The following is a 25,865-nucleotide window of genomic DNA, read 5'->3' as shown; positions in this document are numbered from 1 at the left end:
TAAATAACACACAGAGAGTTTATCATCAATATCATGTGGACCATTATGTGGCCAAACTGAATGCATGCATTCAATAACTCATTTGACTAGTGAAGGTCTACAAGATTTAAAGGAAAACTTGCCACGTGATGACTTATACTTACTTGACTTGATTGCTACAGAAACCACTGAAAATACAGCAGATGCAATAGCAGTTGACTTTAAGCTTCTAGAAGTTGCCTCTGGACATATAGCAGAAGAACTCTACAAAGCTGTAGATGTTCACATGACTGACGCCACTGCTCACAACAAAGGTGTGGCGGCTGCCGAGCTGAAACAGCTGGACAAATCTTTAGTGATAGTCACACAACACTTGGATTTGATCGTGGTATGTCCAAAGTTGTCAACAGTATTGAGGATAAGATGGGAATGCAAAACCTATTCAATGGTTTCCTTTTAGACCTGGATAGTGACCAAAGAAAAGATGCAGTCTCGATGACAACTGTCTCCTGGGCACTGAGTCTCTTTGGACCAGACAACATTCAAAAACCATGGAACTACTATAAGGATTTCAAAGTCTTCATGCACCAGAAAGCCAAGCCAAATCCTCTATTTCTAATGAAGGATGCCTGTTTTGGTGCGCTTTCAAAATTATGTGCTATCATGTCCCATCACTGGGATGATTTCAGGAGCTTTCTGTGTAGCCATGAGTACATTACAATAAGCTAGCCTGCCTTGTTCGAGATTCATTAGCTCTTGAATGTGTCAAAGTGGTTATTGCTGTTGTTGCTGCATTTGGCTTGCACCATTTCATGCAAAGACTATTTCAAGCAAAGCAACGCATTAAAGCCTTGGACAATTCTTTGCATCACTCCACAATTATCTCCAGAACACAGAAGTTGAAGAATTATTCTGTTTCCAGCAACCTACTTTCAGTTGAATTTCACAGATTCTCTTTGATGCAGTCAAGGCAAACTACAAGCTTGATGTAGTCGAATCTGTCAAAGAGATGGCAACTACACATACCAAAAATGTGTATCTTTGGCAAACAGAATTCTTCCCAAAATGGCGGTGTTCCTTGGCATGCAGAGGGGTAAATATTCTGATTTCGGAGGATATGAGAAAGAATATCCAGTGTTTGAACATGCCCAGAATATCGACAAGGCTCCTGTTCACAACTTGCAGTTGGAAAGGCAGTGTGGAGATACAGATCAGCGGGTAAAGAAGAAGCCTAGTTTGGACAGTGTATCTCGTGGCAATATACTAAAGCGGATTAAAGACTTGTGCCAAAAAGATGCTTCAAGTGATTTCCGTAAAATGGGCCCAATGATCAAGATTATGGATACTATTACTGCAGACTGGAACAAACGCCAGTAGGATCTTAGAGCTGCTGATCTTAGTAAGAAGGAAGCTAATCTGCTGCACATTGAGAACAGAAAATTAAATATTTTGGACAGACTGAAGGACCAAGGTGGACCATTCACAGCAGCTGAACATGTTGATGAGTACCTTCAGAATACAGCAGATGACCTAAAGACAAAGACCAAGAAAATGAAAGACGAAGTAATATATGCCAGAGATACCTCACTGTTACTACCCAGATCAAGCCATGTCTTTAGGATGTTCAACACTGAAGGTCGAAAGCGGAAGATGCTGACTCCTGAACAGTTTGGTGACAATCTTAAGGTTCTGTTAGGCAAGACCAAGGACAGATCTACAGTTACACTGTCAGACTTTTGTTTGGCCATGGAGCAACTTCCCTGACACTATATCTAATAGTTAAATGTGAATAGCCTGACATGTGTCAGACATACAAGGATGCATACTGAATATTTCTCCAAAATAACGATTTTAAGGATATAGTCATGTATTTCATAAAATGAAAGTAGCCGCAAAAAGCAAAATCACAGAGAGAAATAACATTTAGATATCTTCTTTATGTACAATAAGGGTTTATTGAAGGCATTTATAGCCTCCCCCTACTAGAAATCAAATGACAAAAGAAATTAACATTGCAAAGAGAGACTATGCAGTTAAACTGGAAAAACATCTTGGCGCTAATGACTCCAAATGAGTTTGGCACGGTCTACAATCGCTCACTAACTACAAGCAACGTTCACCCCCGGTAGAAAATAAGAGCGGGCTAGCTGACGACCTAAATAGTTTTTTCTCCTTTTTTTCAGCTTGTCCTATTAGGGGTAGTCAAAGCATGTCATCTCAGATGAACGCTTCTCTTGGGGAGTGGAGGTCCCAGTGGGAAACGAACTCACGACCCCGAGTTTACCAAACGGTGCTCTAACCACTGATCTCTGGGGCCTAAAGCTATTCAGGTTGGGGGCTTTTATGCCTATGTAGCCATCATGTCAGGTAGGAATTATTCTTCTCAATCTCAAATTATCCAGAAGTATTCATAATGCCAAATTGACCTATTTGAGAACAATGCACATTTTAAAAAAAATAATCTGTCACAGAGAGGTTTATGGAGGAGACGCCTCCCTGTTTTGATTTTTTTTTCCCAATCATGGTTTGGTATTTGTATTGAAAAAATGAGAGTGGGTCCATCACTATGTGGGATGTATTCCTGATTGAGAACAGATCAAGGAAGATTGTATACTTTAATTGGCCCTGTATCTAGCCTCTGCAATGAAGCATTGGCAATGAAGTATTTGTATGTGTCTAGACTTTTATAAGCTTTCAAACTCTTTTGTGTAAATCTCGATGACTTATTCACCAGATACATGTGTATATCCAGTTGTCCAAGACAGAGACGCGAATTAACAGTCAAATTTCTTGTTGGCGAAAACATTGACTTCGGCATTAGATCCTCTATGCCAAGTGTCTCTACTTTTTCCATGTACATTTGTTTATCGCCTTCGAAATGTTTAACAGTATTGGACAAAACTCTGGGTGTCGTGCTATCAGACATATTTTCATTTCACCTCATGGAATTAACTTACAACAATGCTTTGTTTGACTGGCAGTATGGCGGCGTAAATAAAAATTATGATTTTATAACGTAGGTGCATTCCCTCGATAGTGTTAATAGGCCCCCCCCCATACACGAGCTGCGGCATCCTCTTACATTTTTTTTTCTATGGCCAATTGAGGTAGATTCTTCATATTCTATGTCCCCTGAAAGTAATGTCTCCTTTTTCTTCTACAGAGTTGAAGCCTCTGCGCATGCCCAAACCTGAGTGCATTGTCAGGAAGGGTCAAGTTTGAACCATTTCACTTTTTTTGTACTTTTAAACTCATCGCCGCAAAGGGAAAAAAAATTACGTCAGAAAACAGGCCACGGGGTTCATGGCGCCCAAAAAGAGTAGCAACTTATCGTATGGTGTATACACAGACTCAATGCATTTTCTGTACAGCTTAACCTCGGGTCACAGGTCTGGAGCTTATCCCATGTATATTAACATTAAATGTTAAATTAATTCAATTTAGCAACTATTTATCCAAACAGTTTCTCCACAAACCCTACAAAACACGATGGCTCTTAATAACAACAAACAATTCAGCATTAGCAGGTCCAATGCAATGGCCTTTCTATTAGCTTGATGTTAAAAAAATTAAGATAACCTGGTTGAAAAATATACATATATTAATAAAGAGACCACGTTCTAGGGGTATTTATCGCTTGTTTTCTTTGCCTCTCAGTTCACTCAAACAAATGTTATACATAACCTTGAGAAAATAAAATTAATAATTTAGGATAGTTAATTTGAAATAGATTTTAATTTTAATGGATAAAGTGGAAACAAATTCCTAATTTGCAGATATTATTGGGGGAATATGAAAGTAAAATTCCTTCCTTTTTTGTGTTGGTATCACAATGGCTTGAAGAGAAGAGTTTTCCTTCAAAAGAGTCAGTCTTTTTATACACAAAACCTCCCATTTGAACAGGGGTGTGCAAAACACTTCATATAAACGGTTGGTGAAAATAAAAAACAAGCAAAAACCACAAAGTACGAAAATAGAAAATAACCTTAATGATAACAGCATGGGCTGGTAGGTTCACTCCCCAGGCAAGGGTGGCAGTACAGACAAGCACCTTGAGGTACCCCCTCGAGAACATACTCTCCATCAGATTGCGGTCAGCCCGCAGCATGCCTGCATGGTGGATCCCAAAACCTTCTGGAAACATCTCCTTCATTTGCTTGTTTCTAGACCGATGGACCTAAAATTTTGGCCAATAGAGAAAAAGAATAAAAACACTGGTTAGTGTGAAGGAAGAAAAAAATACTTGGGGCTTTTCATTTTAAGAATTTTTACCCAAAAACATGGTTACGACTGATTTCAAAAAGATGTAGGATGATTTTATATTTAAACTGCTAACTAGCCACTCACATAGATTGATAGGGGCAATTGTGGCCTTGTTATGCTCAATCAGAGTTTATAGGGCTTTATTTTATTACACTGGACTTTGAATTGAGGTCAAGGCCCACCAAGCCTCTGCAAGCCAGTATTTAAGATGAGAGTTTGTGTTAAAACAAAGGTCTGGAGTAAAAGAGTAGGTAATGTTGCCTAAAAGAAACTGAAATGTATTGGTACTTAATTTCTTTCACGGGATTAATAAAGAACAGAGAAATCAATTTTCAATTTTATGTTTCCATTTGGGGGCACGGTAGAACAGCTCTAGAGAGTTGGCCTTACAGTTGTGAGGACTGGGCTTTAAATCCCGGTCCCGCATGTGTGGAGTTTGTATGTTCTCCCCATGCCTGCGTAGGTTTTCTCCGGGCACTCCAGTTTCCTCATGCAACATTATATGGACACTCTAAATTGCCCCTAGGAGTGATTGTGAGTATGAATGTTGTCTGTCTCCATGTGCCCTGCAATTGTCTGGGAACCAGTTCAGGTTGTACCCTGCCTCCTGGCTGATGACAGATGGCATAGGTTCGAGCAGTCCCCGCAACCCTCATGAGGATAAACTGCTCAGAAAATGGATGGACGTTAGTATTAGTGGTATTCAAAATGAGTAGGTGAAAAATAATGTGATCATTGTTACAAAACGAGTGGCAGAAGATATTTAAGGAGTACATTAAAAACTATGGTTAAAAGAAACTACAGTAATGAGTACAGTTGGACAGAAAAAAAAAAGTCAACCTAAAAAACATTGGACCTTTGTCATAAGGAAACAGATTTCTGAGGTTTAAATCAATCCAATTTGGCAAACCTGCAAATTGTTGAAGCAATTACAATAACACAAACACTATCTGAGGAACCAGCAACTTCCTTTCTAGTTGAAACTTTAAACTGAAACATGCAATTGACAGGCCACAATGAAGTGACAAGTATAAATGCAGCCCTATGGGGGCACAAACCAGTGCAATCTGTAGGCCGGTCCCAAGCCTGGATAAATGCAGAGGGTTGCGTCAGGAAGGGCATCCGGCGTAAAAACTGTAACAAACAAATATGAGCGTTCATCTAAAGAATCCCATACCGGATCGGTCGTGGCCCGGGTTAACAACGCCAGCCCCCGGCACTGCTAACCTGCAGGGCTTCGGTGGGAATTCAGCTACTGTGGGTCGAAGACAAAGAAGAGGAGAAAACCGGATCCAGCGTCAGAAGAAAAAGAGGAATGCACAGAGCCTACAACTGAGTGTAGGGACTTTGAATGTTGGGACTATGACAGGAAAAGCTCAGGAGTTGGTTGACATGATGATTAGGAGAAAGGTTGATATTCTGTGCATCCAAGAGAGCAGGTGGAAAGGTAGTAAGGCTAGAAGTTTGGGAGCAGGGTTTAAATTATTCTACCACGGAGTAGATGGGAAGAGAAATGGAGTAGGGGTTATTTTAAAGGAAGAGCTGGCTAAGAATGTCTTCATGGCTTCGGCGAAGGGTGCTCGTTGGGCTTGTGGACGGCGGCGGCTCTGAAGAACGCAGCCGACAATGCCTCACTCAGCCGCATGCGACGACAACGCACGTTAAGCACCCCGGCTCGACATTGTTGTTCATCGCGTACTGCGGCGGCTATGAACAAACCCCTAAAGCAGCATGGCTAAGCTCCATGATAAGCCACGTCGGCGCCGAAAATGAGCCGCAATGGTTCCTTTTCGCCACGGAAGTGGATCGGACGGGGAGGCGGTTTGCCGTGATCGCATATGCCTCGAAACAGTGTAATATTGCCCCGGTAACTTCACTCGTTTGTGTGGTGTTCTTCTTTTCGAAATGAGCTTCCGTGTTAGAAGGGGTGTGTTTGTCTCCCATGGTAGGGTGCACCGCATCTTTTCATTGGCGAATGAGCCAATATTGTGACCACTTGAATGTCATAGAATGACACTTCTGCAACTTTGCGCATCGATGACGCGCTCTCCGCTCACATTTATTTTTTCGTATAGACATTGAAGTGAATAATTTTATATGTATTTTTCATTACAATATCTATTTTAAAATGTTTATAGGGATGACACTTGACCTTAAAAATCCAAACCAGCAGATAAAGCTGCTAGGCTACTTTCTTCTCGGTGGCTTAGCAACCAGTGCCAAATATGTACTCGGTTTCGACAGTCCACTGTCGTTCTCGCACGACCTTGAAGCGACAACCACGAAACCCGAGTAAAATGTGAAAATGTATCCCTAAACAAGAATAAATAGGTGAAGGAGGTATGATTGTTTATGTTGATTACTCAACATGCAAAAGTCAGGTTCAAAAGATGAAAGTGACTGAATCTTTTACAAATTGTTCTCATCTGTAGCCCCAGATCCCAAGAGCTTTGTGAAAGTTATTCTTCGTAGAGCTGGTGGCCCTATTTAAAAATCAAGGTTGAACAGCACGTAGGTTAATATTTACCCTGGAAACAAAGGCTGTGTTTTGCTGCTGATGTGGTTCTGTTTGCTTTGTAAGCCTTGATCTTCAACTCTCACTGCAGCAATTCACAAAAGCACTATGAAGCGGTTGGGATGACAATCAGCGCCTTCGAATATGAGACTTTGGTCTTAAATCAGAAAAGAATTGTGTGGCCTCTCCTGGTCAGAGATGGGAAAATGCCCAAGTACTGGTGTCTCGTTCACAAATGAGGGAATAATGGAACTAAAGATAGAAAGGGAGATCAGTGCAGTATCAGCAGTGATGCGGACTTTGTTTCAGTCCATTGTGTTGAAGAGGGAGCTAAGTCGTAAGGCGCAGCTCTCAATTTACTGGTCAATTTATGTTTTTACCTTCACCTAAGGTGCCGATCTGTGGGTCGTGACCGAAAGAAAAAGATCCAGTATACAAGAAGCTGAAATAAGTTTCCTCCGTAGGGTGACCAGTAGGGTGAATCCGGTCCACCGACATCTTTCAAAATCAACAAACTTTTTTCTGGAGGTGAGGTTGATAACGTAAGAGCTGCGTTTCAAATTTGAACAAAATCGAATCGTGTTTAGGGGTTCCTCATGGAGATTGAATTTTTCGAAATTAGTCGTTTTTTGGTAAAGAATAGTCGATCAGCAAAGTGGCCATTTCCCGGAAAAAATTTTCTAAGCTATCGTCGAGCGGCGTCGAGAACGTCAGGACATTCCTGGGAACGTTCAGAAGCACTCATGAAATCCTTGAGCAGGTTGACCTCTCAGACCTAGTTGGTGTTTACCTCTCAGTTAACGCGAAGTCATTGAACTGTCAACATGGCTGCTGCGAAACAGAAAGACCCGCGATATTTTTTGCTTGGGACAGTCCCAACCACGGATGATAAAGCCATCAAAGGAGCCAAACTTTCTTCCAGAAAACAGATTCTTCTGTCATTCATTGCTGCAAAGAGGAATTCCAAAGACAAGACGTGATTTTTTTACCAGAAAGCGAGGATACCAACAGTTGTGGAAAACAAGATGTGGGAGGTTGAATCGTTATATGCTGATATGCAATAGCTGATAAATTCCGAAAGATCGACGATTGTCAGGAAGACCGGTTAAACGCTTCAAATCCGGGTTGGAGGAGACGTTTCCATTCTGGCCACATGTCTTCGATCATATTTTAAATGAAGAAGATCGCCTGTTCCTGAAAAACATGATGGAGACCAGGACGAACGTGACGGGAGGCATTGATTCAAACTTGGACACAACCGAGAATAAAGTCGCGGAGCGTATCAAACAAAACACCATGCGCATTGAGAAAGAACGGCAACAACAGCTTGAGACAGTAGTGAATAAGGAACTGGTCGAAGATCGGGACGAGTCATCCGAAACAGATGATTCAGACTAATTCGCTCCATCAACATCGACTAGACTTCCCCATAGAAGACTGAAGAAGACTGGCTCAGATATACACGTCCCATTTGATGTACTGAAATCACCGAAATTAGTTTCAACGGCAATGAGGAACAATATTTCTCCTACTGCGCTAGCGGCAACCGTAGAATCTCTCATCAGCTCATGTGATGGCACTACATCTGCAGTAAACTTGAACCCGGTGCAGTCCTACCAGTACCTGAAGGACACAGCCGCCAACATTGCTGAGAGAATCCAGACGGACTGGGTTCCTCCCCGACCAGCAGCAATTCACTGGGATGGCAAACTAATGGATAAATATGCAAAGGATGATCGTCTTCCCGTGTTGATTTCGGGCGTGGGTGGGATCAAATTGCTCAGTGTTCCTGCCCTTCCTGTAAAGTCTTCGGAAAGAGCTGGAGATCTTTCTAAAGCTACGCTCGATCTAGCGGACACATGGAACTGTAGTGGCAATATTTCAGCTATGGTATTTGATACCACCAGTGCTAATACGGTACATCTCACAGCTGGCTGCATTTGCATCCAGGAAAACCTCGGGAAAGCTCTGTTGTGGTGCACCTGTCGAAGACATGTGGGTGAAATCTTACTCACAAAGGCTTGGGATGCTCTGGGTGTGGAAGTATCGAAAAGCAAAGACGTGTCAGTGTTTACAAAATACAGGGACGGGTACCCCGAACTGGATTTGACTGCTGAGCTGACGAGAGACAGCAGTTCGGATCCTTTTATGCTGGAGCAGTGACATCATGTAATTGAACTTCTGACAACCATCAAGACAGGCACTGGTGACCCCAACTCGGCTGCTGTGAACTTGTTACCACGAGGCGACTGCCGAGAACTGCTAGATTTGGTTTTAGTTTACCTAGGAGAGGACAATACATTCAACTTTCAGAAACCCGGTGCGACACACAAAGCTCGCTGGATGGCGAAACTTTTGTATGCGATCAAAATGATTCTTTTAAGAAATTCTGTTGCCGATTTGAAGGATATACACTTGTCAAAGTCTGTCATGGATAAAGTAGCAAGATTTGTGACTTTTGTGACGCACATATATGTGCCGTGGTGGTTTATGTGTTCAATTAGCTCGGAAGCACCGATCAATGATTTACAATTGGCTAAAAATTTGACAAAATTAGTGAATATTGAGCTAAAGCCGTTTTGAAGGGGTTCATGAATCACTACTGGTACTTGCTGCCAGAAATGATTCCGCTCAGTCTCTTCAGTGACAGTATCAACAAGACAGAAACGTAAAATAGCAGAAACAATTATCTCATTACCAAAGAAACCACATAACGAGAGTCGCCACGGGACTGGTTCCAGGAAACCAATTTTCCCCTGTTTTGACCCTAAACATACAAAGTTGAAAGATTTGTGTTCATGAGATTCGTGGAAATTCTTTGAATTACTTGATATAGACACTGATTTTCTTCATGAAGATCCTGAACAATCGCAGTCAATGGGAAACTACCGAAAACAATCTGTTGTCCGAAACCTGAGGATGACTAACGACAGCTCCGAGACAGGTGTAAAACTAGCTGCCGAATTTCTAAAATCCGCTAAAATAGAAAAAAAAACTACCAAAATATTTTTCAAGTTGTGGAAAATCACAGGAAAGCTGTACCAAACCAAAAGAAGAAAATGAAAACCGAAATTGAAAATTGGTATTTGCATTTGTAGACAAAAATGTAACATTTTACTATTGCAGCATTCTGTAGGTACATTTCAGGATGTATGTTTTGAATGATGGATGTTGATTTGAATGAATATTTTACGAATACATTTTAATCTTTCCTTTTGGCTATTTTTTTATGTAATCACGATTATTTTATTGCTTGCAGTCCACTGATGCGAGTACAAATGTAGGTTTTAATGTGTAAATTTGACTGATGCAATGTTGAGATTTCCATCGCGATGAGGAACCCCTAAACATTGAAATATTTAATCCGAATTTCACCATTTTACTTTTAATATCAAGCCTCACACTAGAAAAAAAGTTCAGTTCAAAAGACTCAAGTTGTCAAAATCAAGTGGGACCAGATTCACCCGAGTGACCAGGCGGTCCCTTCAAGATAGGGGTGATCTGGGAGATAAAATCACTTATCACACACAGCTACTCCTCCACATTGAGAGGGGCCAGATTAGGTGGCTGGGGGATCTGATCCATATGACTCACGGAAGCATCCCTGGTGAGGTGTTCCAGGCACGTCCCACCGTAAGGAGACCCCTGGGTTGACCCAAAACACAGAGGGATTATGTCTCTCGGTTGGCTGGGAATGCCTCGGGATACACCCAGAAGAGCTGGATGAAGTGGGTAGCATGAGAGAAGTCTCGGCGTCCCTGCAAAAGCTACTGCCCCCGTGAACTGAAATCGGATAAGCGGTAGAAAATGGGTGGATGGAAAAATACCCGCTTAAGTTTTGCACTTAAGTCTGTGACGAAGATGTAGGGCTGCATCATGTACTGTTTGAATCTTGTAATCGTGCTGCATGTGGGCACAACAACCAGTGTTGGTGTACACAATATACAGTGAATATCTTGTAACGTGAAAAAAGACAAGAGGGATCTGTTTGCCAATAAAATTAAAGTGCCTACATTACAGTAAATTAAATCATTCGAACAACACATGGAGCTGCCCAGACAATTCCATATGGGGCTGTGAAAACTTATTAGCCCGCATCTCAAATTCCTACATTTTTACAGTTTTCCCACTTTATCATAATACAAATATAAATAGACAAATACAGCCCAAGGGAACTTAAAATTCTGTTTTTAAATGATGATTTATCTTATTAAGGGGTATGAGGGACTACTCAAAGTGACCTGGCCCTGTGTGGGAAAAGTAATACACCCCCTTGTTAAATCGTAAACGTGGCAGAAATTTGGGTTTAATTTCACTAATCACACTTACGCCTGATTACCTCCAGACCAGTTCGATCAAGAAATCACTTGAACGTAACCTGTCTAACTAAATCAAAATGCACAAAGATCCAAAAAACTGTACGCTTCTTGTACAGTGCAGGCACTTTTTTTGCATTGCTCCACTTGTTTTGGTTCTGTTGACATTTTGTCTTGCTGATAAGGTTGTTTTTCTTTTTTTAAAAAAATTCAACACGGTGACTCCTGGGTACTTTTAAACCTGTGGGACTGTACATTTCTTTTTTGAGCGGTAACAAAGTGTAGGAAAGCAGAACGTAAGCGTAGAAAAATTAAACTTGAAATTGACAATGACCTCTACAGAGAGTGTCTTTATAATATTAACTAAATTAGTCAGAATTCAACAGCAAAACCTTTACGAAATCATCAGTAAGAACTTCAACAATACTTGGAGTCTATTTGCTCTGGTTGACAAGATCACAACATCCCCCTGAATCAGATAGCTCCAGAACTTGTAACAGATGATAAATGTAGTGAGTTTGTTATTTTAGTGAAAAAAACACAATCCATCAGGTCAAATGTCAGCACAAATCAGCAAAATGATAATACATCTGAAGCCACCCAGGGAAAGCTATTATGTCAGAATTTGATACTGTTGACTAAAAAAACTGGCGCGAAAACTGTTCAGCAGCTGACACCATCAATGAGCTGTCTTGACTCATTACCATCTGACTTTTTCAAAACTTGTGAAATAGGTGCTAGCTGATTTGCAACAAATATTCAATTGCTTCTTTCAGTCTGGTGATTTTAAAGTAGCAGCTGTTAAAAACCTCTTCAAAAAAACAGAGCACTGGATGATGTTGCTAACCTCCACTTCATAGCAAAGATTCTTGAGTTATTTTTAAATCAACTCAGCAATTTCTTGAATTTGAATGGACTTTGACAATTTTCAATTAGGTTTACGAACTAATCACAGTACAGAATATGGTCTTATCAAAGTGGTAAATGATATGAAATGGAATACTGACTCAGGAAAGGTGTTAATCTATGTCTTGTTGGATATAAGTGCAGTTTTTGATACTGTAGATCACAATATATTGCTAAACAGGTAGGAAACGTAAGTAGGACTAAATGGAATGGTCCTTAAATGGTTCAAGTCCTACATGGAGGAAGGGGGCTACTTTGTAACCATTGGAAGTAATCAATCTCAACAAATGGCAATGACATCCGGGGTTCCTCAGGGGTCAATTCGTGGACCCCTCGTGTTCAGCCTGTATATGCTACCCTTAGGTCAAATTTTCGAATGTTATTTAGCAGTGTCTCCAGATGACTATAGTTCAACTGAGGAGTTGTGCCACTCTCTAAAGCAGAAAACTGGATGAGTCAAAATTTTTTTCAACAAAACAACAACAAAGCAATACATAAAGAAAGAATAAGAGAAAGAAGAGAATTGCTGTTAGTAAATACCTGGACTGTCTTTAAAAAAAAAAAAAAACAAAGACTAAGTCTGAACCCTTGCTGTTCTAATAGATTGCAACCTGACTTTCAACAGTTACATCAAATCAATCATAAAAACTGCCTTTTACCATCTGAAGAACATATTTGGTGTGAAGGTTTGTCTGTATCAGGCAGACCAGGTAAAGCTCATCCATGCTTTTATTTCAAGTAGGCTTGACTACTGTAATAGTCTTCTGACTAGACTTCCCCAAAAGAGCATTAAACAGCTGCAGCTCATTCAAAATGGTGCAGCTTGAGTTCTGACCAGAACAAAGGTCAGAATATATTGCCCCTATTCTAAAGTCCCTACACTGGCTTTCAGTCACCTTTAAAAAAAAAAATGTAAAAGTTCTGCTACTGATCTATAAATCACTAAACAGCTTAGGTACTGAATACATGAAATAAATACTTACAGACAATGAACCCAGACTTTTAAACCTGACATTTATTGGTCCTTCGAGCAGGATCCCTACACACCACCATCGAGGAGCGAGAGGACACAACGAAGTCTGTCGACAGCCAGGAACAATTAGCTGTTCCTGAAAAAAAAGCTCTGGGACGTGAATTCTTGGCCAGGCTGGTGCCACGGTGCAATCTCCCGTCGGTGGATGAAGGTTGACGGGATCACGGACAACTGGTGTCCAGACAACGCTTGAACCGGTAAGTCAGGCTACTCCGCCAGAAGGAGCTTTTAAAGCTACTAAGATACGCATTCACTGATAAAACCCCAAGGAGGCCGCAACAGGAAAATATGACACACACATATTGACACAATCACAAGCCTCCAACCTTCATATTGATTTAACAGTTCTAAAAGACGTGCAAAAAATGCTCCTCAAAGTGAAACCCAGTGATGGCTTAAAGAAAAAAATGAATTAGAAGATAATATACATCAGGCGTCTCAAACTGGCAGTCCGCGCGCTGTTTGCAGCCCCCAAGATGATATTTTGCGGGCCCCACCCTACCATGAAAGTTAAATGATAATGCGGCACTGAAGTTTTATATGAATGGCACTTTATGGTGTTGTGTGCGGAGCTGACATACCTATTAATCACGGTGGGGTTGTGGCTTTCGGGGGTGACAGTGACAAGGCTTGATGTAAGCAAAGAAAGATTTTTCATTGAGAGTTTTATTAGTTTTGAACACAACCTGTTTACACCAGCCTCCTTGCTTATCTTATTCTGGGCTTTAAAAAAAAAAGACATTCTTAAATTCTCTCTTTCAAATTGTGTGCAACTAGAATTACTGATGGTGCAGTGGTACACACGCCTGCCTTTGGTGTGGGCAGCGTGGGATCGATTCCCGCTCAGTGATGGTGTCGATATCTGCCCTGTGACTGACTGGCGACCAGTTCAGTGTGTAGTCCGCCTTTCGCCCCAAGTTAGCTGGGATAGGCTCCAAGTTTCCCGCAACTCTTGTCAGGATAAGCAGCTTGGATAATGACATGACGCGACAAATTGTGAGCATGTGTACAGAGGCTGCATTGCAGCCTCAGCCAGAAAGTGCCTCCAGCGGCCCCTATGTGAATTGAGTTGAGACCACTGATATATATAATCAGTGGAAAACCTGTATTACCCAAAAAAATCTGTTTAAAACGGTGCCAATTTTGAGTCATGGGCCTTGCCAAGTCTCAACAGGAGGGACGATAATGGTAGCTATTATACACAGACATTTCTGCACCTTTTGGATTCAATTCTTAAAGATTTTTTGTAGAGCATGTCTTAATTGCTGCAAACACAATACTCAAGGGAACTGCAGACATAAGAGAAGGCAGTTTCCCCAAGCTAGTCATCCTTTCCAGTTTTTACACATTTATTTTATTGAGTTAAACAAAGTCCAGCATCACAAATGTTGTTTAGTATTGATCTGCCCCTTATATAAATGGGTGGAGATTTTTCCATGTACAAGTGCTGATGCCATTAATGTGGCAAAGTTCTTATGTAAATATATTATTCCTTCTCAGGGCATCCCAGAAAAAACGTACGGCAACAATGGGCCACACTTTGTTAATGAAATAATCAGTAAAGTAGCTCCAAATCTAGAAATAACTGAAAAATCATTGTGCAGGATTAGTGGAAGGAAGCAATGGGACAGTGAAGTCTCGATGAAGGAAAACTGGAACATACAGGGAGAACTTGGAACTGAATGTTTACATGTAGTAGAACTGTATATGAGAATAACCCCAACAGATAAAGGATTGTTCCAATTTGAAATAGTATCTGGTAGAACATTTAGACTGGCAATGGTAGAGCAGTCAGTGCAGCAGATGATTGGATGAAAGAGATGCTGCAAAATAAAACTGTTAAAGAAGCAAATGATCTGCCCGCCTACTGTATCTTCTTTACAGGTGCCGTTGGTGTCCAATAGTGACTGGGTCCTGAGAAAAGATATCAAGAGGAAGTGTTGGTCCTCAACTCGCTGAGAAGGTCCCTACAGAGTCTGCAGACCACTCCCACGGTGATAAAGATAGCAGAACGTCCCACGTGGATACACCTGTCCCAGTGCAAGCCTCTGGCTCCCTTTTCATTCAACAACGAGTAGCGGTGGATGTCCAGCTACAAAAGGGTGGGGTAGCAATAGGCTGCCCTGGTCTCAAACCGATGAACAATTGAGATGATCCGCGCCTGAGCATTTTAGGTAAAGGAGAGCTACTATTGGGACTGCTGGCCTCGGTGCTGCTCGGAGCATGGCTCTCCCTCACTGGCCAGACCGTACAGGTTCGTCAATGGATCTATGTATATGTACATGAATCATCATGGACCAAGGACAATCCCATCTCTCCAATGGACACCAACGCATGGTACTCGCATGTGAAGATGATGTCCCTCCTTGGACGACCAATGAGAGATCAACACGTGTGGTGAAGCTGGAACAACTTGGACGCCCCGCCATGATAAGAAGTCTGCAGCAGCGACGAGTCTGACAATATCAGCAATTCCACACGCTGGTCCCAGACTTCATCCCAGACGAGGAGAGGGTGCAGACAGAAACCATCTGAGGTCTTCAGGATGGACCTGATCACCACTATGAAGGTGCACGACTCGCACCAGCTCAACGTGGAGGATTACTACGTCCTGGCTGATCCATAGAGCCAGAAGCGGGAAAAAGGGTGTCCAGGTGCCCGTTAGCCCCAGGTCCATCCTGGAGCCCGGACGTTAACTGACAAAGCAAGGATGTCATGTTCGTCAGGCCCAAGAAGCTGATCCGCACATCAGCCATCCTGGTGCTCAGTTATGTGGACATCAGGACTTTGGCGGAGGGCATGTGTCGCTACGACCTCAATGAGGAAGATGTCACCTGGCTGCAGGTCGTCAACGAGGAGTTTGCAAGGTTGGCCCTTCCGCCACTGGATGAATTCACCATGGAGCACACCTTGGAGGAGTTTCAGCAGCGTTGTGATAACAACATGATACACGCTACCGAGACACAGGAGAGCCTGGGCGTCAAGTATGACAAGGATGTGGTGTGCGACGTGCCACTTCCCCAACGGGGAGGACAACAGCAAGATGGTGTTCTGCAACAACAGCAATATCTGCCTCCACCAGGCATGTTACGGCATAAAAAAACACCCAAAGAGCAGCTGGTTGTGTTGGATATGCACCTTGGGTATCCTCCCAAAGTGCCAGTTGTGCCCGAAGAAGGGTGATGCTATGAAGCCCACTCGCAGTGGAACCAAGTGGGTCCATGTCAGCTGTGCTTATGGATCCTAGAGGTGAGCAATGGGAACGTGAGAAGTTGGAGCCCGTCACCAACATGTCACACATTCCCAGCAACAGGTGGGTGATCAACTGCTACCTGTTTAAAGAAAAGGTGGGAGCCTACATCAAGTGCTCCACCAAAAATTGCCGTATTGACTTCCATGTGACTTGTGGCCTCCACTCCAAGCTGGAGATGACCATCATCACCCAGGACGACAAAGTCAAGTTCAAGTCCTTCTGCCCCAAGCACTCGAGCCTGAAGGGCAGCGACTCTGGGGAGCTGGACTGCTGAACCCCAAACCACCCTAACAACAACCTTGTGCTTCGCCACATGAAGTCCTCGAAGCAGGAGGTGACCGCTTAGGAAGGCGTTAGTGTGAGACTGCACTGGAAAACCATTCAGATTGAGGCCCTGGTGCCCGAACAGCAGAGAGAAAAACAGCCGGAGAATGAGGACTGGATGTGGAAGTATTGGACTGAAGTTTTAGAGGTCTCCGCCGGAGCCCTGAAGTGCTGCTTTCGTTCTAAGGCTCTGGACAAAACTATTTCCATCCGACTGGTAGACTTTAGATTATCGGACGCTGGAGAAACCAGAAGAAGCAGGAAATCGGTTGTGTTGAAGCAAGAGATCATGCTGGATGGGACTACGGTCAGCGCTGCCTTTGACAACACAATGGACATGGGCATTGTGGTACATAGACTGGTCAGACAACACCAACATCCGGTTGGTCAGTGGCTACAAAGAAAAAGGTGAATGATTTGGCCTTTCAGACGGGATGAGACCCACTTTGCCACCTGCAATGAAGACGGCAGTCTGAGGGTGTGGTCCATCCCCAGTAATGAACTGGTGGTGCAGTTCCAGGTGCTCAACCAGTCGTGCACCTGCGTGTGCTGGAGCCCTTTTCTGGATCTGCAGCGTGTGCACCTGCCGGCAGGACACAGCAACAAAACACTGCGCATCTTTCGGCTCGCCACCTCTGAAATGGAGATGAAGCTTCATCCCCACCGTGTTGCTGTCACTGGTGTCCAGTATTCTGCCAACAGAGGCGTGATCCTCTCTCGTGGGAAAAACGGTCTCATAGCTGTCAGTCGTGCCTTAGATCGATCAACCATCAGCAATTTCAGGGACCACAAAGCAGCAGCCATCACCACCACCCAGTGTGTTCATGAACAATTTAAGGACTTTGGACTGGTTGGGAATGAGCTGTGGTTGGCTGCCACCGTTGACAGGTGCGTCAGTGTGTGGGCAGCTGATTGGTTCAAGTGCAAGTGTAGTTTACTGGACTGGCTCACACTTCCTGTGCAACCGTATTGCCTGCCAAGTTGGGAAAGACTTCCCTCATTATGTACTTGGTTTGAGAGGAATTCCCAGAGGTTCCATCTCGAGCTGAAGAAATCACCATCCCTGCTGACGTCACTCTGGAGAAAGTGCCGATAAACATGGTGGACTAATCAGTAAAAAGAGCCGAATGATAAGACACTGAAAGCAGAGATGCTCAAGAGTTCCAATCATCCTTGTGGGGAACAAGTCAGATTTGTGTTCGGGTAGCTCCATGGAAACCATTCTCCCCATCATGAACCAGTTTTTTTAGATTGAGACGTGTCGAGTGTTCTACAAGGAATCTGAAAAACTGAGCTGTTCTACTACGCACAGAAGGCGGTCCTCCATAACACCGTCCCTCTGTACGACCCCGAAAACAAACACCTCGAACCTCAGTGTGTCAAAGCGCTCAGTCGAATCTTTTACATCTCCGACCAGGACAACGACCACGTCCTCAAATGTTTTCCAAAATCTTGTTTTGGAATTCCACTGGCACCAGAGGCCTTAGAAGATGTAAAGACGGTTGTTTGGAAAAAATATGAGCGATGGAGTGGAGGACAATGGCTTGACTTTAAATGGACAAGGACTCTGGACTGTCACCAGCAAAGCTGAAGAATCCCTTCTGTTTGCCCTTACATGCCATGGTCATGACATGACATGTCTGTCCCAATCACCAGTGAGGGTTACATCTCTAATCCCAGTTTCGACTGTCAGTGGAGTCTGTGTGCTTATCTCGACATCAACCGTTGCCTTCTCCTACGTTTCCCGACTCTAGTACCAATAACATCTACACCGCCTGGGCTGCTGTGTACCCGCACTTGATTGGTTCAGATATGAGCAACTATGTTCACCCACTGTTTATTTTATTATTATTATTATTATTGGTCCTGGTTCACCTCTGGACCTTGGTATTTTGTTATGATGAAGTTCCTTGTACCTGTAATTACTGTTCTGGGGTTCTTCTGGCTTTTCATGAGGTGTATAATCCGTTGTTTGAAATCTATGATGGTTAGAGCAAGGTCAAATGTTTTTGTGAGCTATGCCCTTCTTCAACAAGTAAACCCTGATTATGTGCAGCTACAGCCAAAAGGAAATTTTTCATGCCTTTTATACACTCAAGCGTAAATGATGAACTTTCTGAAACTGCAACAGCATTCTGATGTCCCCACTCATATTTCCAAAATGATAAGCAGGAGGGAAATGTTGAAGAAATCATTCATATGTTTTCATTTTGTACATACTGTAGTTGGTTACACATCACCACCTAGCTTCTACCTTTGAATTAATTGTCTTGAAAACAGATGTCAATCAGACAGATGTAGTCAATCAAACAGTGTCAGACGCACACGCACACACACACACACACACACAGTACAGCAGTTACATTTGAAAATTTGGTTGTGGTCAGTCATGCTCGCAGATATGATTAGGGATGGAATCTCATGAACTTGTTATAATTTACTGGATTACTATAACAAAACTGTAAATTAAAAATAAAATAAACAAATACATACCTAAAATAGAACACGAAAATTTCAAACTCAGAAATGATCATTTCCAATTTCAACTGATATTAGTAGAACATGATATAAAACGATATTTAACATTTTTCATCAATAAAAATTCTTTATCTGACAAACTTTATCTGAAGTTAAATGCACTGGCCTGTCAAGGAATGAACAAAAACTGTCTATACCCACAATGTTTTGAAAATGCTGAAAGTTTAGTTCAACATAATCAGCGTTAGTGGCAACAAGCTAGCGATACGTTGTAACAAACATTCCTATCGGCAATCGAGATGTATTGTGATAATCTAGCGTAATTTACGGCGGTATCTATTGTCAATCCATTGATGAAAGCTAGCAGTAGATGATCTATATCTTCCTAAAGCATGTAGAGGGGAAAAGTTTCCAACTTCAAGATAAGACTAGTCTAAGTTAGAACTTAGATCAAGTCAAAGTAAATCACAATCTCATACTTATTAAACTTAGATACTGAAAAATTACCCGTTATATCCAAGAAATGTTTTCAGTGTAACTAAATTTCCATTGACATGGCTCATGATGTTGATGACTTTCAACGTAAATGCGCTCACAGTACGTGAAGAAGCTCTGAACATGCGCTTTTGGCATAACTTCCCAACATGCTCAGTATGGTTAACTTGCATTTCCTGTTTCCGGGTGAATACTGATTGTTTAGGAACAGGTTTGTTTAGTTAATGTTTATGAAATAAACACGTAAGTTAATGTCAAGAAAAGACAAAATAAGTCTTTGTCTTTGTCTTTCAATATCTATTTTTTCTACTTGTAACAAATTTTACTCGCATAATTTTCGTGTTCGACTGTGTGGCTTTGCGAGCGCGATGGCGCGTCAAATCACAGTGACTACAGAACAGATACAAGTAGAGAAAATACCTGCATGAAATGTTGAATGGCTTTGTACCTGTTTTTCACACTGGCCGTAGTCTGGACCCTGGTCTGGTTGAAAGACACATGCTTCTCCACGGTTCTTAGCCATCTCTATTAGCCCCATGGCCGTCCTCACTGTGGCGTTACGAGCATGGACGAACACCATTACCTGAGACAAAAAAAAAAAGACATTTAATACAGCGGCTGAAGTATTTTAACAGATCACCATTTTTCTCTATTTCTTTTTTCTATAATTCCAAAGGTCCTATTGACATGGAAAAACAATCCACAGATGTTGCAAACAACTCACATAATCCCGAATTTAAATAAAGAAAGCAGAATAATAAATACGATAAAAAATTTAGTGTAATCATGTGAAGTGACAGGGGAAAAGTATTGCCACATGCTAAGTGGTATTTATTTAATGTATTGTACAAAAGCCTTTGTTTGCATTGACATGTCCAAAAATGCGCCCTGTGTGGAGAACGAAGTGGTCTGGTGTGATTTTGGCCGACTCCTCCACACAAGCAGTCTTCAAATCTTGAAGGTTCTGTGAAATTTTTTTCCCCTCAGTTCTTTCAGTCGATTTTTTGATAGTGACACAGTGAGGTGATTAGCTGAGTAATTCTCGCAGCTTTCGTTTCGTTATTTGAAGCCATCTGAGTTTCCTAGGTAGTAGGTTGTGGAATAATATCCGGCTGAAATGTACACCCTGGTTTCATATTCATCAACGTAGATGGCAACAGATTTTGGTAAAAAAAAAGTCTTGGTACATTTGCCCATTCATCCTTCTTTCAATAATGTGAAATTTACCAGTACAATTTCCGGAAAAGCAGCCACGTACCATCACGTTCCCCTGGGTGATGTGCTGTGCCATTTTTCCTCCAAACGTGGTGTGCATTATGGAAACCTGACTGTTTGAACCAGTGCACCACACATTTTAGAGTACTCACCCATTTGGGAGTCCTTAGCGGGAGTGCTGGAGACCGCTCCACTGGGGACTGTATCGATCTGCTGGGGGACTTTAATGCTAATCTGGGCAATGAGAGTGAGACCTGGAAGACCGTGAATGAGAATAATCCCCCAGATCAGAACTAAAGCAGTGCTCTGTTCTTGGACTGCTGTGCTCGTCACGGGTTGTCCACAACGAACACCACGTACAAGGATAAAGGTGTCCAAATGTGCACTTGGCACAACGACACCCAAGGTCACAGTTTGATAATCGACTTGGTGGCTTGGTAATCATGATTGTGAACAGATTTCATGGACACTCGGATGGAGAGATTTGTGGAGCTGTCAACTGATAACCACCTGGTGGTGAGTTGGCACTGATGATGGGGGAAGATGCCAGTCCTACGTGGTAGGCTCAAGCATATTGTGAGGATCTGCTATGAAGATCTGGCAGAACACCATCAGAAGGAGTTAATTCCCACCTTTGCAAAAAAAACAAAAACAAAAACTTTGTTCATGTTCCGAAGGGTTGTGTGGGACATTGAGTCCAAGTCGACCATGTTCCGCGCCTGTTGAGGCAGCAGACCGGAGCTGTGACCATAAAGTGGTCGGTCCCTGTCATGGTGGCAATCCCTGAACCTGTTGGTGGACCGACAAGCTGAAGAAGAAATCCTATCAGGCATTTTTGGGCTGTGACAATACTAAGGCATCTCATGGCCAAATGGAACACAGATTTGGTGGTCACTGAAGTAAAACCTCAGGCATGGGAGGAGTTTGTGAGGCAATGGAAAAAGACTTCCAGACAGCTTCGATGGAATTCTGGTTCACCATCTGGCGTCACAGTGTACCCTCAAGACTGTGTCTAGTGAGGATGGGGCGATGGTGACCTCGACTCAGGATGTTGTGAGTCGGAGAGAATATTTTGAAGACCTCCTCAATTCCACTGACACGCCTTCCTATGAGAAAGCAATGTCTGGTTTCTCTGAAGTGGCCCCTGCTATCTCTGGGGTTCACCACAGATAGATGGACCATAATCTTCAGTCAGAAAAGTGGGGCATTTTCTCTAAGTCCAGGATGAGATCCTGGTCCAAGTTGAGGTGTTCAAATATCTTGGGGTCTCTATAGAAGTGATGGAAAAATGGAACGCGGGATTTACAGGTGAATCGGTGCAGCGTCTGCAGTGTTGTGGACTTTGTTTTGGTTCATTGTGGTAAAGAAGGACCGAAGTCAAAAGCTGAAGATCTCAATTTAACAGTCAATCTACACTCTACCCTGACCGATGGTCTCGAGCTCTGGGTCATGACCGAAAGAACAAGATCTGTCCAAACTGCTGAATGGATTGTTGGCACCACCCTCTGTACCATTGAGGACTTGCATGCCAGTTGAAAAAGGACAAGGGCAAGGCGCGGCCAAGATACCAACAGATGGGCTCCTCCAGCTCCTTACATCAGGGAGGCGCTACCGATCAATGAAAACTAGGAGGCATTCCAACAGTTTCTTCCCGATTGTAATTAAGTTATTAAATTCTTGAATAACTAACCTACAATTCCACTGCAACATGCTGACAGTTTACTGCCTTGAGTTGTTGTTACCACACCCTATTGCACCAATCAGCATGAATATAATATCCGACAGACTACCGCACAACTCGTGACTTTAAACTGCATTTACTCCTTAAACCTTGAGACCCTTTGCAGAACGGTCATTGCACTAGATTATCGCTCTAATGGGCATTCTAACTGCTCAACATGCAAGATGACTTTGCATCCTTGGACAACTTTGCACAATTGTGAATTCTTATAAGGAAAAAAAAAGTTTGCCGTCAATTGACTGTATTTCATACTTACTTCATTCGTACTGTTCTTTGTACTCAACATGTATGTCATTCTAGGGTGGTACCAAAATCCATCCATCTATTTTCTGAACCAATTATCCTCACAAGGGTCACGAGAGTGCTGGAGCCAATCCAGCTGTCATCGGCCAGGGTTACACACTGAAATGGTTGCCAGCCAATCGCAAGGGCATATGGAGAGAGACAATAGGTGAACTCACAATCACACGAAGGGGCAATTTCGAGTATTCAATTAATGCATGCTTTGGGGATGAGGGAGGAAACCAGAGTGCCTGAAGAAAACCCACGCAGGCATGGGCAGATTATGCAAACCCCACAGAGGCAGGATCAGGATTTGAACTCTGGTCCTCAGAACTGTGAGGCCAACAGGTACACTACCGTGCCGCAGCAGCACTGACAACAACAAATTTCTTTTGCGTTGTGACAGTGCCTTGTTAAAGTATTCGGCCCCCTTGAACTTTTCAAACTTCCGCCACATTTCAGGGTTCAAACAAAGATATCAAATTAAAAACTTGTGTCAATAATCAACAACAAATGGGACACAATCATGAAGTGGAACAAAATGTATTGGATTTTTTTTATAGTTTTTTAACAAATAAAAAACAGAAAAGTGGGGTGTGCAATATTATACAACCCCTTTCTTTCAGTCCCGCAAACTCACTGCAGAAATTCAGTGAGGATCTGTGAATGATCCAATGTTGACTGATGATAAATATCAAATCAAATCACTCAAAAACCTTTAATGTCATTATATGATGTGCATACAACAAAATGATGATTGCTTCTCCACAAGGTGCAATAAAATGGAATAAAAATTGAAGAAAATCTTGGTTAAAAAAAAAACCCTAACCCTAAATAAAACATCAAGGCTCAGTTATTGCTAAAATAAATAAATGCGCAAAAGTGCTGTTGCATAATATTACATTACAGTACTGTTATGTTCAGTGGTTTTGAGTTCAAGTCGTTGATGGCTCTGGGGAAAAAGCTGTCCTTGAATCTGGTTGTCCGTGTTTTGTGTGACCTGTACTGCCTGCCAGAGGGCAACAGGTTAAACAGGTGATGAACAGGATGTGAATAGTCCTTTACAATATTAGTGGCTCTGCTGTGATAGCGGAGTTGCCACTGTCCTCTCAGGAGGGCAGAGAGCAGCCAGTGATCTTCTGGGCACTGTTGACCACTCTTTGCAGAACTTTCCTGTCCGCTGCTGTGCATCCAGCATACCACACTGTCATCCAGTATGTGAGGATGCTCTCCACGGTGGTTCTGTAGAAGGCCTGCAGCAGCTTAACTTCCAAGTTGTTCTTCCTGAGCACCATCGGGAAGTGGAGTCGCTGCTGGGCCTTTTCCACCACCGCAGTAGTATTTACAGTCCAAGTGACTCCCAGAAATTTGAAGGAATGGACCCTCTCCACACATTCCCCATCAATGAACAATGGGACCGGGACGACGCCAAACTTCCAGAAGTCCAGGATGATTTCCTGTTTTTGTAGCATTCAGTGTAAGGTTGTTTGTAGAACACCACTGACAATTTACCAATCTCGTCTCTGTAGGCAGACTCATCTCCTTCTGAGATGAGCCCGATCATGGTGGTGTCATCAACAAACTTGACAATGGAGAGCCATGATAGGGGTTAATATTACTCAACTGGAAGGAAAAAAAAAAAGTAAAAACCGGGACACATCCGCTTGCAGAGGAGTGTATGGGTCAACTGGTTGCATCGCGCGTGTCAGCTCGTTTTCGTTTTTTTCGGGGGTGCGTTCGAAAGCACAATAACAAATCGTCGTGGTTCAGCTGTACAGGTCGTTCGAATACCGATTTTCGCTTGAAAACCACAGCAACAAAAAAAATTTAATAAATAATTCGTTCAAAAAACGATTTGTACGAAAACAGAGACGTTCAAAAACCAAGGTACCACTATCTGATTTTCATAAGGAAGTTTTGAAAAAAATAGAAAATATTGATTTGATTGTACTGCCACGTCGAGTGACAATGTTGGCTGCGCACGTAGACGTCGACAAAGGAACATACTGTACACAGTGTGCCCATGCCCAGTTGCCTTTCACCATTCGCGGCCCCACATTTGCAGATTTTGCTGGGTTTTTTTCAAAATGTACCATATTTTGAAGACCATAAGGTGCACTTAAGTCTTATATTCTCTCCGAAATAGATGAGGCGCCTTATAATGTGGCACGCTTTATGTGCACGCTGAGTTCCAAAATCCGTAAAAGCTGTTCAAGTGATTGGTCCAATGAAGTACACCTGAACACACTGGTTACATGGTTAGCATGCATGCTAGAATGTATTTTAGCATGTATGAAAACTGGCATATGTGGTGCTCATGAGGCAGTGAGGAACAATTGAAGTTTTACATTTGTAAGCAGAAGAAGCTCACATTGCCCCACCAGTGCAGGCTGATGTGCAACGCAGAGGCCAACTACGGCCCAATTTTATCCAGCCTGCAGCCTCTTGTCATAAAATCAATAACGTCTGGCACACATGTAGACTTAATACATTAAGCAGGAGTACTGTTACCTGCATATGGTGTATCTTACACACTAAAGGCTGTTCCTCTTTTACCCCCAAGAGGGCAGAAGCCTGTGTGGTTTTTTTTCCCCCCTAATTTTCTAAAATGGTAAATATCAGCAAAATAAAAACCGACGCGTCAAGCATGGGTGGAAATTGGACTATTTCTTCACTGAAATAAGCAACTGTGTCTGCCTCATTTGCAAAGAGACAGCGGTTGTTTTTAAAGAGTTCAATGTCAAGCGACATTACCAAATGAAGACATCCTGACATATATGACAAAGGCACAGGGAAGGAACACAACGAGAAACTGAAGCAACCTGAAGATAGTTTAATCTCAGCAACAATATTCTGCAAGAGCCCAACAGTCAAATGAGATCGCTACAAAGGCTAGTTACGAGGTAGTCACGCTGATCACAGAGCATTGCAAACCTTTCACTGAGGTTGAATTTATCAAAGACTGCGTGATGACTACGGTGGAGAACATTTGTCCTGAGAAGCAGCAAGAGTTTGCCAAAGCCTGCCTGACACGTAATACAATGGCATGCAGGATTGAAGACGTG

General features: G+C 42.6%; 1 protein-coding gene across 20 annotated transcripts in view; it reads right to left on the bottom strand.

Moving 5' to 3' along the window:
- The window catches only part of ascc3 (activating signal cointegrator 1 complex subunit 3), a 258,535-nt gene that overhangs the window by 158,744 nt on the left and 73,926 nt on the right, over nt 1-25,865 (bottom strand). For all 20 annotated transcript variants that reach the window (XR_009794997.1, XR_009794998.1, XR_009794996.1 and 17 more), the window contains exons 14-15: nt 20,011-20,145; nt 3,965-4,156 (exon numbers count right to left, since the gene is read on the bottom strand). Coding sequence is in view for 11 of the 20 variants with exons in the window: in XM_061819568.1 (XP_061675552.1) it covers nt 3,965-4,156; nt 20,011-20,145 (327 nt within the window). In the remaining 9 variants the exon portion in view is untranslated. The remainder of the gene's footprint in view (nt 1-3,964; nt 4,157-20,010; nt 20,146-25,865) is intronic.

The sequence above is a fragment of the Syngnathoides biaculeatus genome, chromosome 5, assembly GCF_019802595.1.
Source record: "Syngnathoides biaculeatus isolate LvHL_M chromosome 5, ASM1980259v1, whole genome shotgun sequence".
NCBI classification, from domain to species: Eukaryota; Metazoa; Chordata; class Actinopteri; order Syngnathiformes; family Syngnathidae; genus Syngnathoides; species Syngnathoides biaculeatus.
The sequence above is the reverse complement of the archived record's forward strand: the minus strand, read 5'-3'. Positions and strand labels throughout refer to the sequence as shown.